This window comes from Lycium barbarum, chromosome 4 (assembly GCF_019175385.1).
Source record: "Lycium barbarum isolate Lr01 chromosome 4, ASM1917538v2, whole genome shotgun sequence".
Lineage (NCBI taxonomy): Eukaryota > Viridiplantae > Streptophyta > Magnoliopsida > Solanales > Solanaceae > Lycium > Lycium barbarum.
The window spans coordinates 8,928,117-8,941,058 of record NC_083340.1 but is presented as its reverse complement, the minus strand read 5'-3'; the positions used below and the strand labels follow the sequence as shown (position 1 = coordinate 8,941,058).

At 35.9% G+C, this 12,942-nt stretch overlaps 1 protein-coding gene across 1 annotated transcript; it reads left to right on the top strand.

Annotated features, from left to right (window-relative positions):
* The first annotated feature begins 218 nt into the window (after positions 1 to 218).
* On the top strand, positions 219 to 12,607 carry LOC132635110 (chaperone protein dnaJ 13). The gene is made up of 13 exons (XM_060351345.1): positions 219 to 589; positions 2,486 to 2,772; positions 4,833 to 5,030; positions 5,109 to 5,223; positions 5,721 to 5,807; positions 7,386 to 7,474; positions 8,376 to 8,460; positions 8,641 to 8,694; positions 9,867 to 9,947; positions 10,606 to 10,683; positions 11,041 to 11,280; positions 11,825 to 11,932; positions 12,008 to 12,607. The coding sequence occupies exons 1-13, from the start codon at positions 446 to 448 to the stop codon at positions 12,062 to 12,064; spliced, it is 1,623 nt and encodes a 540-aa protein (XP_060207328.1). The 5' UTR covers positions 219 to 445; the 3' UTR covers positions 12,065 to 12,607.
* Positions 12,608 to 12,942: the final 335 nt, after the last annotated feature.

Genomic DNA, 12,942 nt, shown 5'->3' with positions numbered 1-12,942 from the left:
TTTTTGTCCCTATCAAATATTTGACAAACCCTGAATGTTGAATTTAATGAGAAATGAAAAAATGAAAAACTTTAACCAGAAATACCAAACACACACATAGACTCAACTTTAAACTTTTGCTCGCTACCACAATATTTTCCTTTTTTTTTTTTTTCGTCTCACAATTGCTTTCATTTTTGTTGTTTCTTTTAATATATAAAAAAAAAAAAATTAAAAAAAGCAATTGTGGTATCTAACGAAGTCAGTGACTAGTCATAGTTCTTGACAAACAAGTAAAAATATTCTGAAATGGCGACTCTGTAAACCCACCCACACGAAACAAAAACCAAGGGTTTATTCATATCTCAATATCACTAACACCATTTGTCACACGTATATACAAAATCTACTCTGTTACTACCTTTTTTTCACATTCTTATATAAACCCTAAAGTTTAATATCAATAATGAAAGAAGAAGAAAGTGGGGCGCAAAATAGAGAGTTATATGCATTGCTTCATATATCTCCAGAAGCTTCTGATGAAGAAATTAGAAAATCTTATCGTCAATGGGCTCAAATCTATCACCCTGATAAATATCAAGCTCAAGAGGTACTCAGTTTACTCTTTATTTTCACTCTATGTTTTGCTATATTCTTCTAGTTTCGTGTCATTCGATTTGTTGTTTCTTGGACTTTGGTTATTGTATTAATTTGTGCCAGTTGCAAACTCCTTTTTTTTTTTTTTTTCCCCAGACATGTTTGTCATGCTTTTATTGTATTTTGCCATGACTTTTTATACGGCTCTGAATTGCTTGTCCTCGTGCCGAGGGCCCCACTTTGTGTGATTTCACTAGGTATGTTGTTGTTGTACTGTATGTTTTGGTATTGTACTAGTTTTGGTATGGAGTTGAAGGTGTTAGCTTGAGCTCACCTTCCACTTGCTACCTGAATTAAAGGATAAATTATTTGTTATTGGAACTAAGTGGGCCTGGATAGAACTGAATGGATACAGAGGGTTCATATAGCTCAACTCCAACTAGCTTGTGGTTGAGGCTGAGTTCAACAATTTGGAATTGTAATAGTTATTGAGAACCCATGATTTGTCTATTATAGAATGGAACGGATATAGAAGATTCGTATAGCGGAAATGAACTAATTTCCAGAGAACCACTAGTTTGCCTATTGTTTATTGGAATGAGAAGGGTCTGAATAGAATGGAATGGATATTGAAGATTCGTATAGCGGGACTGAACTAGTTTTCAGAGAACTGCTAGTTTGTCTATGATTTATTGAAATTAGAGGGGTCTGAATAAAATGGAATGAATGTAGAAGATTCGTATAGTCAATTAAACTAATCTTCAGAGAACCGCTAGTTTGCCTTTTTTCCCCTTTAAGTGACTAATTATGTAGTATTGGAATGGAGCGGTTCTAATTAGATGGAATGTATATGTAGAACCTTCATCTAGTCGACTTCAACTAGTTTGCCATTGAGTAGTAGTTGCTTGACTGATATGTTTCATACCTACGGCTAGTTTTGTTTGCGCCTTTGATATTGGTGGAAAGCAGCTGTGCGTGCTTTTACTCAATTTTCTTCGGGTATTTTGCATTGCAATTGGTATGTCGATTCTTTTCTCTATGCTTTTGTTTTTGCATTGCAAATGGCATATTGATTAGATAAATTCAACTTTTCTATAAGCGATTAGACAGTTGTTAATGTTTTACTCTGATCTGAAGAGAGGAAGCGTCTTCAATGGGGAAGAATGTGGTAGAAAATTTAATAGCTGCCAGCTCTTCAACTTTTTTACTCTTCTTAGTTTCTGCGATTGGGGGATGGGGAAAACCTACTATTGAGTCAAACAAAACTATATTTAAGATATATGCAACAGTGGTAACTGTAGACCGAAATTTGTATGTGTCTAGCTTCCTTATTTTCTTGCTTATGATGGTCAAGTTAATGTCATATTTCTCATGTTCTATCTGATGGGATTGTTAGGGGAAGACTCATTAGTACTGTATTACATATTTGTTATTTGGCAAATATAGGTATCTTTGCTATACAACCATTATTATGGTTCAGGGCTTTATATATCTCAAAACTAGGATATAGATCTTTCTCAGTGCTTAGGCTATTAAGTTCTGGGACATTATATAAGTTATCTATTGAGATTGTTACGTTTCGCTCTTTGTGCAATTATTGTTTGAATTTCATGTAGAAACCTTGTCTCATTGAAGAAAAAGGTAACAAGAGTAAAAGTTCCTCCCAATGTGAAGAATGTGGTAAAAAATTTCAAGACATTGAACTTCTTTTCTCCTCTTAGTTGAGGGGGTTGAGGAGGTGGGGATTTCACAGCGAGGTCAAGAAAATCTATATTTTTGAAATCTTAGCAACATTATTACAAGATATTAGATAATTGCCAAGTGTTGGGATAACTTGTCTGGATTTCTTGATTTCCTGCTTATGAAGGTCAAGTTGTGAATATATAGTGGCATATTTGTCCTGTTTCAGATGAAGGAAATTGCAACAGAGAATTTTCAACGAATATGTGAAGCTTATGAAATTTTATCGGATGAGACGAAAAGACAAATATATGACATATACGGTATGGAAGGGATTAATTCTGGTTTGGAACTTGGTACTAAGCTGAACAAAGCTGAAGAGATCAAGGAAGAACTTGAAAGACTACGTCGTCAGAAGGAACTTCAAAAGGTTGCAGCGCATCTCCGACCTTCTGGGTCAATTTTGGCAAATCTGTCATTGCCACAGTTTTTAGAGGGTGATGGCATTATGAAAGGGTAAACATCTGTACTTATTTTGTATTTCTTTGTCTTAAACTCTTAATTGCTTTTGTAGATTAAGATGACAATGTAGATATATCAGGGGTGTTCACGGTTTGGTTAAAAACCGATCCAAACCGAAAAGCGAACCAAGCCAATATTTACTTGGGTTAGGTTTGGTTTTAAACTTGTAAAAACTGATAATATTTGGTTTGGTTTTGATTTTACTAAAAGCAAACTGAAGAAAAAATCGAACCGAACCGACAAATATATATAATTTATATATTTTTTAAGCAAACCTTTATTTTTCTCGAATAGGCTAATGAACTTTATACTTTGAGCCCATTTTAAGAAAGAAATTCATGAATTCAAACTCATTTATTCAAAGAAACAACTACTATGAGTCGATTTACCTAGATTTATTTTTTGTATTTCTTATAAGCTTTATTCACTTATTTAAAATCATAAATCCTAAGACATTTTCTCCATAATGCAAGAAAACTATAGCTACCACAACAAAAGGGTAATAACAAATTATAAGTTGGAAAATGATAGAAAATTCTCTCCTAATTTTAGGAAAGAAACATGAAAGAGAGAAATACCATTAGTTTTCTTAAAAACCGAAAAACCGACCCAAATCGAACCAAACTGACTACAACCAAACCGATGGATATGTATTATATTTGGTTTGGTTTGGTTTTAATAATTTTAAAAACCGACTAAATTGATTTGGTTTTAACGCAAAAACTGACCCAAACCGACCCATGAACACCCCTAGATATATGTGACTAGGTAATTCATTATCCGATGGAATGGCATAGGCCAACTATTCTATCTATCACATTGTACATGTCAAAATTCCTTTGTCCTTAATCCTAGATAAATATGCAAGCCATGTTCATTTAAGTAACTTGTTTATCAGTAAATTCCTTTTAAGTATGTGGGTTATTGTTTTTGCCGGACAACTTGCATAAGAATGGTTCTAAGCTGCCCACAAGAATGCTGGTGGATTTGGAGCTAACAAGCTTATGCTTTAAATTCGTTTAGCTTCAGTATTAGCTCCTATGACTTAGCAATGAAGCCAAAACAGGTTTGGGAATTGTACCGTGAAGCAGAAAAGACTAGAAACAGGGATCTTGAGGAATCTTTGTTGTAAGCCCCTATTAAACTAGCTAAGGATTGTTTAAGCTTCTAGAAAGGTAAAGACCATTAAACATACACAACAGTCGCTCTCATGCTTTTGTAGAAGTTTGATCCTTATTGTTTTCCTTGACCTCTTTTCGCTACGTCCTCAAGTGATTTCGGTTGTCGAAATCCCATTGTATGTGCACTTTGGTAACTTAATACATTATACCATTGTTAACAGAAGTAATGACCTGAGCAGCCTATAGATTTATGGTCTGCAGAATTGAGCTGCTCTAGTGGACCATGCATTGTGTTGCTAGCACGACTATCATTTTTTTTTTCAGAAGCATTTTCTATAGTAAGATATTGCAATTTGCAATACTAATGCTTAAGCTTGTTTAGGTATAGTTAGCAATATGTTTCTAGTAGATTTAACATGTAATAAGCAAGTACATATCATTCTCAAAAAAGAAAAAAGAAAAATAGAAGCAAGTACATAAAAACTGTAATAAGCAAGTGTTTCTGTGTAATTGCATTATATTTAGACCAAAAAACACATTTCGAAATTTACAAATTACAATCCACTAAGTATCCTTCTAGGCATAGAGGCTATTATCATTCTCCATATTAATGGAAATCATAAAAAGAAATGCTCTAGTTGTTTGTATCTGCCATTTGCGGGGTTTTAGGGTGTGCATGATATATCAATAAGCTAATAAGGTATTTGCATTGTTTATTGCTCCAAGCAATGGGATTTTAACCCTTATAGCAGCACATAAGAGTAGGTTTGAGTCTCTGGAAAACTAGTTATCTGAAGGCCCACTTTCTGCTCCTGATATAAATACAGATGTTGATTATTCAGCAAGTCCAAGTTTGTCTTCTATATGATTATTCAGCAACGTCTCTTTCTGTTACCTCATCTTACCTTACATGTTTCTGGGCTTGATTTCCAGGATGGCTATGGCTAGTGAAGTCCAGTCTCAGATATCCAAACACAATGCTGTTGCCATAGGCGGAAATCTGGCGGTTAATGGGAATGCCGGCGGGGGTGCTGCATCTGTTGTTTTTAGGCATCAAATGTCATCAGATTCTTCAATAGAGTTTATGGGGTCTATGGGTTTGAGAGCCTTACTAGGAGTACAGACAACTCGGTAGGATGATCCATTTTGCTATGTGTTGCAGATCTCAAAATTTTTAGCCAAATATTGACTTGTTCTTTGTCTCGCCAGTCATATATCTCTTCACTCTACAGCAACAATGGGTCTTGCCATGTCCTTAAGAGATGGTTCAGTTAATCTCTCCAACACTTGGACTCGCCAACTCTCTGATACTGCTCATGGAAATGTAAGCTATTTTTGAGCTGATACATATCTAGAAGCTTAAAATAATTTTATGTCATAATTGCTACTCCCTCCGTTTCAATTTGTTGGTCTTACTTCCCTTTTTAGTCCGTTTCAAAAAGAACGCTTCTTTCCTTTTTGGCAACTCTTTTATTTCAACTTTACACATGGCATTCTAAGACCACAAGATTAAAGGAGGTTTTGGTACATTCTACATATCCTTAGTTAACAACCACAAGATTCAAAAGTATTCTTTAGTTTCTTAAACTCCGTGCCAAGTCAAAACCAGACAAACAAATTGAAACGGAGGGAGTACTATTCTTTATGCTTCATGCCTGCAACTTTAGTCAGACGTTTGATGATCTCTTGGATCATACTTGTTTACGGGCTGAGGCATGAAATTTTCTTGCATCTGACATTATTGATATGCGCTCATTCCTTTTAACTTATCAAGAAAATCTTATATTTTCCCGTTTCCCCCCTTTTTTTTCTTTTTTCCAGATACATCTTTCATTAGGTCCAGAGTCATCCATAGCTGTTGGATGGCAGAAGAAGGAGCAGAAAAGGTCTGCTTCGGGAGAGATCAAGGTTCCGCTTTTCTGCTCTAGCTCTAAAGTCATTTTTTTTAATTTTGATTACATTCTCTTACAAAAGCTAATTTAAGAATTTCTGTTTTCTATTTAAGACTTGCCCATTTCATCATTGTTTATTTTTGAATTGAATAATTACTGGCTGACACTTTCTTTCGTCTGGGTTATCAGGGATGCTGTACTTGTGTTTTGAAGTCCACACGAACATTAGTGCTTTGGATATTTTCATTGGTTTTGTTAAAAACAGATGTATTTGTGTCATCTACCTGTTGATATGGAATAAGGATCTCCTAATGGTTAATTTACTTCTTGGCACACAATTTAACTTTTTCTGGACAAGCAGAACATACGCCAATTAAGTGTAAATCCAGCTTTCTAGTAGACTACAGAGCACAATCTTGCTACACCTGAAGTAAGCTTTTTCATCTTGGTCAAGACTTATGTCCCAAAAACCTGACCAAACTGTTTGTTAAATTAGATTAAAATGGTTATTTAGGTAGCTATGGTACTTTTAATATCAATTGTTTGGTTTAGTATCATTTTGAAAAGAAATCTGTACAGAAGTGAGAAGTAACTTCCTGATTAAATAAAAAGAAGTGATAGAATTAACTTTTGTATTTAATATTAACTTTTGTATTTAATATTTAGTAAATAAGAAGATTAACCCTCAGAGGTTGGCCTGGTGGTAATTGGCTTGAGCCTTGGGGTTTGCTCCCTTTCAAGGTCTCAAGTTCGAAACCCACTGGGTGCAAACAATTTCTGAGGGCCATCGGACTGGGGTAAAAACCCTGAATTACCCGTGGTGCACTTGCGGGAAATTCCTTGCCGAGGGCCTGTGCACCCCCGGGATTAGTCGGGGCTCAAAGAGACCCGGACACCCGGTGCTTAATCAAAAAAAATTAAGAAAAGAAATAAAGGTACTTTTAGTTTTAGCAGTAATAGTATATTCTGCTGCCAAAATCTGGGAGATAAATTTGCGTAGATTGGCGCACCTTGAAATGTGCCCTTACAGTGGGTTGTTCCTTTATAAAAAAGAAAATTTTCTTCTTTTAGGTTTTTGCTTGGTTTCTGCTTTTGAATAAGATTATGCTTTCTCCCACTCCTGCTCCCACTTGCATTAGATTTTAGAGCTATAGATGTTCCACACAGTTCTGACAAGCATACAAAGTTAGCAATGATAGTATTAGGATATGTGATAACGTGACCCCTTCATGTTCCATCCTCAATTTTCCTTTCTTTTGTGTGAGAAGAAAATAAAATGCTATTTAGGTTGGGCCATTGGAAGCTTACTTGAATCTAAAGTTAAAATGCTATTTATGTTCGGCCACTCAAAACTTATTTGGAACTATGTGTCTGTTTGTGCATATAATGCTAATATAACATACTTGCAACTCCGTGTTCTGTCAAGGAGACCCTTTTCCTGTTTTTATTCAACATGACAAGCACATTGGGTTCAAATGATATTATGCAGCATTAAGTCATTAATCGGCCTTCAAGCAGCATGTTAACATTACCAATTTTACGGCACTTTGAGCATTCTTTTATCTATATATAATTTGCGTCCAACGTGCTGCAGCTAGGGACAGGATCATTTGGTGCAAGTGCTCATTACACCCACCGTTTTTCCACAAAATCTCACGGGCGTATCGCCGCCAGAATCGGAAGGTTCGTTGATGTTAATAATTAATCATTTCTTTTTTGATTCGACTTAATGACTTATCGCCATCACTATGTTAAAGTTGAAGGTCCTAAGCCTTGACATTCAGTACTTTTTTGCTTAAATAAGCTAAACAATCTGCAGTCTGAATAAGCTAGTGAATGCTTTTGTATGCTTGATGTGTTGCAATGATGTTTTAGATTTATTTTGTTGAATGATCAAATCTCTGTGATCCTTGTTTTTAGTTGGACATCTGCCGCATACCTAGTTTTGGATAGTACACATGGTAATGGTGATGACTAAGACCTAGTACTCGATTGTTAGCATGAGTAAGTCAATACATAACTTGCATTAGCTATTCTTTTAAATCCTCGGACTGTAATCAGATTTCTGTAAAAGCTGGTAATATAAGCGGTTTCACATTTTGTTTCTTGATGGTTCACTTTATTATTCCCTCACATTTGTTCTGGTATTGGGTCAAACTTTTACAAACTTCTGGGAAGAGCAAACCTCCTAGGATATTGAAAAAGGCACAATCAGATTTCCGTAAAAGCTGAGTATAAGCGATTTCACATTATCTTCTTGATTGTTTACCTTATTATCCCTTCACATTTGTTCTGGTATGACTTATACCAACTTTTTAAAAAAAAAAAAAAAACTCCTAGAAACTTTTACCAACTCATAATATCTTTAAACTAATTGAAATTCTTTGTATTTTCTGTTCTCTAGTTTGAACCGGGAACTATATTTTCTTGCGTAGTAATTCAGCTTGTTTTTTATATGTTTTGGGGAACTGTATCTTCAGTTAAGCCGAAACACCATAATCCAGGTTACTGAATTTATCTTCATGCACAAAATTTCCTGATCAATTGGTAGCCTCTTCTCATGATATTCTATATTATATTGCAGTACTGCACTTGAACTTGAAATGGGAGGTGGAAGAAAAATATCTGAATTCAGTACCATCCGGATGCTGTATACTGTAGGAATTCAGGTATATATTGACAGACTAACTCCTTTCATCCCTCCTCAAGACAAAGGGAGTGGAGCCTACTTCCTCGTATGTTTTTGTTAGACATGTTTTAGGTTTTTAGCATCCTTTAAAAGTCATTATGGCAAGATTGCACATGATTTTCATGCTTTTTTACACCTCATATCCACCTTTTGCTCACAGGGGATCTTTTGGAAGTTTGAGTTACATCGCGGGGGCCAAAAGTTGATTGTTCCTGTAAGTAGTCTCAACTTGTGCTTATGTGCTTTATTTTGGTTTCATGCCTTTTTCCTTTTCGTTTGCTTTTTCATGTGCATGCACATGTGTTCATGACTTTGGGTACATATTCCCCAGAAATTGTGGCATCAAACCGCCGGTTCTTAATCATGATCTTAATCAGGCACTTCAAAGATGATCAGGAGTCTAATAAGGATCTAGAATTATAATGAACCTAAACTAATACAAGATCTCTTATTTTAAGAATATAGAACCTCAACTTATTGAACTAATGAAATATTATATCCTACACTGCGAAAACTAGAATTCCTTTAGGGAATTTAAGGAATTGGATGCCTATGACCTTACCTAATTTTGATTAGATATTGATTATGATTGTTCTGATGGTTTTACCATAAAACCAAAATTAGGCTAATTATTTTCAAAAAGTTTGATCTAATCCAATTTGGTGAAACCATCAAAATGTAGCACTACTATAACCGGCCAGTTGAAAGGTATTTGGTTGTACTGTAACTTGTAGAGAGGAGTTGCAAATTATTTGGTACATACGGTGAAAGGTTTTGCTTATCTCAATTTCAAACCTCACTTCATTTTCGTATTCAAAGCCATAAACCATGACAAAAATCATAGAAGCATTAAACTGTCTCGGGTCAAAATACGTTATCTGGGTGGGTTCTTCGGTGCACCTCTGGGCAAGGCATTCTTGAAATGCCTAAAGGTGGCAGTGGCGAGCGCAAGTATTGCGGGGCATTTGCTCGCACTTACCTGCCTCGAGTCCCCTTGAAATAATTCTGAGGCTCTCTAGTTCTGCCTAGTCTAATCACCACTAAAATGAGTGCTAAAGAAAAATAACAAAATTTCTTTTGCTTTTGTTTGCTGTCTTGCATTAAGAAGCTTATGGAATGGCATGTTTGAGCGCCTATAATCTCTATGATCAGTATTCAGCCATCTGTTCCACTTTTTTACCCTACTTTCTTCAGGCGGTTCCCCCCCTAACCCCAACCCACCAAAAAAAAAAAAATCACTTTTCTATGGTTAGTGGAGATTCTAAGTTCCTACAAATAATTGGCTCAAGTAACTTACGGTTTATCTAAATATTATCTGTCTCAATCAAGATTTTTGTTGTTCATGCTGTTAGTGTTTTCATTTTTGCTACATCTCGATGGATGCAGGTATTGCTTTCTAGGCATTTGAACCCTGTTTTTGCAACCGGAGCATTTGTGATACCGACCTCACTGTATTTTGTACTGAAGGTCTGTGTTCTGTCTTCAAACTGACATTTGAAAATTTCTCTCCAGTCAATTGCTAAACTACCACATGGTGGTTCTCAATTGTTCTATGGGGCCATTTAATCTAGTACTGTTTTCCATGTATTTCTGTTATAGACTACTTAATTTGGTTGAGATAGAAATCCTAGTTCTTCTGATCAACATATCAATATCCATAGTGAGTATTGTTATGCCATAACATTTAACTCCTTTTTATTTGGTGACCTATGAGTTGGTTTTCCTTGCTAGTTTTGCAACCCATTTAAAAGATTTTTCAATCGATGGCCCATATTGCATCTATTTATTTCCTACCCTGGATGTTTGAAATATCTTTTGCTTTAGTCATTGCTTTTGATTCTGAGTTGTTGGGGAGCCTTGTGGTGGCAATATGATGAAGTGTCTCCTGTACTTTATGACTTGCATGGTTTCATAACTGCTCAGTTTCCATGACTGCCAACTTCTCCCATATCTTTTCCTTTACTATTTATTCTGAATTGTTCTGGGGCCTTGTGTTGGCAAAATGTTGGAAATGTCTCCCATTGATTATATTTTATAACTTTCTTCCTTTTTTAATAGCTCATTTTCCAGGACTTTCAATGTCTGTCTCTTTCTTTTTGACTGTTTTTGTCTTCTATACTTGCAGAGATTTGTTGTGAAACCTTTTTATCTTAAGCACGAAAAGCAGAAGGCATCAGAGAATATGGATAAAACCCTTGGCCAGGTAAATTATACATAGTTTGCGTGACTGGTGTTGCTGCTTCCTGAATTCTATAAGTAGCTTCTCCTGTTCCGGGCAGTCAGACATTGGGATGCTTGATAAACAACTAGGCTTCAAACGCAAGCTAGTTGAGATCGGCACATAAAAGGGCCTTTTACCTTAGGATATTCCATGAGCCAACATTTTGTTTTCCACAAGTAGTTTCTAAGTGTTGATGCAGTTTATTGTGCACTGCCTCTGCTGCTATGATAGGGCATGTATATTGTTTTGTCTGTGAAGAATTCTCATGGTTCTTTCCTTGGGCTTATAAATAGCCAACCTCTACTGCAGCTTTGCTCCTAAAGCACTATATTTTTGTAGGTCCGGGAGGCAAGGGCCGCAGCTAAGAAAGCTCAGCAACTATTGCAAACTGTGGCCAATAGGAAAAGAAGTAGACAACTAGAAACAGTTGGACTGGTTATTACAAAAGCACTGTATGGCAGCAGTAAAGCTCTGAAGAACAGAAATCAAATAGAGGAAGTGAAAGATGAAGTGGCTTCTCAAATCATTGATGTCACTCTACCTTTGAATTTTCTTGTGAGCGACTCGGGGCAACTAAAGGTCTGTTTTTCCATCTGCCGTTCTCAATAGGTTTCTTTTTCTCATCAGTCTTAAGGACTCCTTGTTTCATATTTGATGCCCTATTGCACATATTTTAGTTTATATTGCTTGCTTTAATTAGTCTTCTCTTTGTCCTTAAGCCTGTATCTGGCCCAGTTAATTTTTTGGATTTTGTTGGCTCCTTGATGTTAATTGTCTGTCAACTGTTATGGAGCTAAGATTACTTATTTTTTGCACTATTTTGCATCTTCTTGATGCCAATTAATGATATATTCTTACTTCATAAAAGAAACGAACCCAATTGACTATCTCCTCTGTATAAGCTGCCCATCTGTTGTTTCATCAATATTAGCCTATGGCTGTTAGTACTTTTAGTCTTTGGATGCTTTCTTTGGAATTACTGTTGAGATGAAAATAATTACATATGAACACATCTTTGCTTACAGTTCACTAGTTCAGGAAACAACTTCCCGATATCTTGTCTGTTCAAGCTGGTTGTACTTTTTACCTATAAGATATTTAACGTATCATTGTGTATATGCAGCTGCATGAGGGTGTAAAGAAATCAGGTATTATGGGCTTTTGTGATCCTTGTCCTGGAGAACCTAAGCAATTGTATGTGGAGTACACCTTTGATGGCAACAACTTTGAGGTAATCCTCTTCTTTCTTTTTCTAACATTAGAGAACATTCTTTGATAACTAAAATTGCTGTCAAAATATTAACAGGTTATTGTCGACGATTTTGACATGTTGGTTATACCCCATGAATCACACAGAACTTGATGTCAAGTGAGCTGCTGAGTGTCTGTTTTTTCAGTTCATTGAAAATAGATTTAAGGCTGTTGATTCCTCCAAATGAGTATGATAGTCAATTGGAGAAATTTAAGGCAACCAATAGAGAAGACTTGGTTACCTCTTCAAATTTTGCATCATTTGCTATGCCTCTGAAGTACTCTTTGTTCAATATTACTGCCCGCCGCTCCCTTGTTGTCCTCCTTACCCACCGAATCAACAGGAATAAAAGAGGGGATGAAAAGGAACAAACGGAGAAAGCAGAAAAAGGAGGTAAGAAAGAGTTTCCCGGCCGACTCCTAGCCTTAGAAATGTTACAATGGGATGCGGTTCCTTAGGGTTTTGGTTATAAAAATTACTACACGGTGTATTTTATTTTGACAAAATAAAGGCAGTGTAGTGATATCTTATTCTTTCACGATGGACTACTTGATGAACTCTTTAACCATTCTGTAACACAACATAGAGCAAAACTGGTGCATCAAGAGAGTTGGTGCCTCACAAACCAAAGAGTTTAGCAAACTTCTCCTTTCTGATTTGGTCTCACTAGTATTCACTGTGCAACTACTCTCTTACAAGATTCTCCATTTGCAAAGTTATACCACTCTGCCATGTATACTAAAAAAATCATAAAAGGTTAGCAATATCCAGCTTTAAACCCTGCAGTGGACAGCATATTGAGGATTCAACTGGCAAATGATGTGCGATTTTGTTCCACTCAGGGTGCATAATATCAATCATGGCTTATTTTTCCTCTTCTGATCAGGTAAAGGTATGTATCAATCATAACATTCAGCAAAACCTACGTGCAAGAGATATACATACATCCCGGTTTTGGCCTTTTATCCTTTATACTTTAGGAGGCGTTA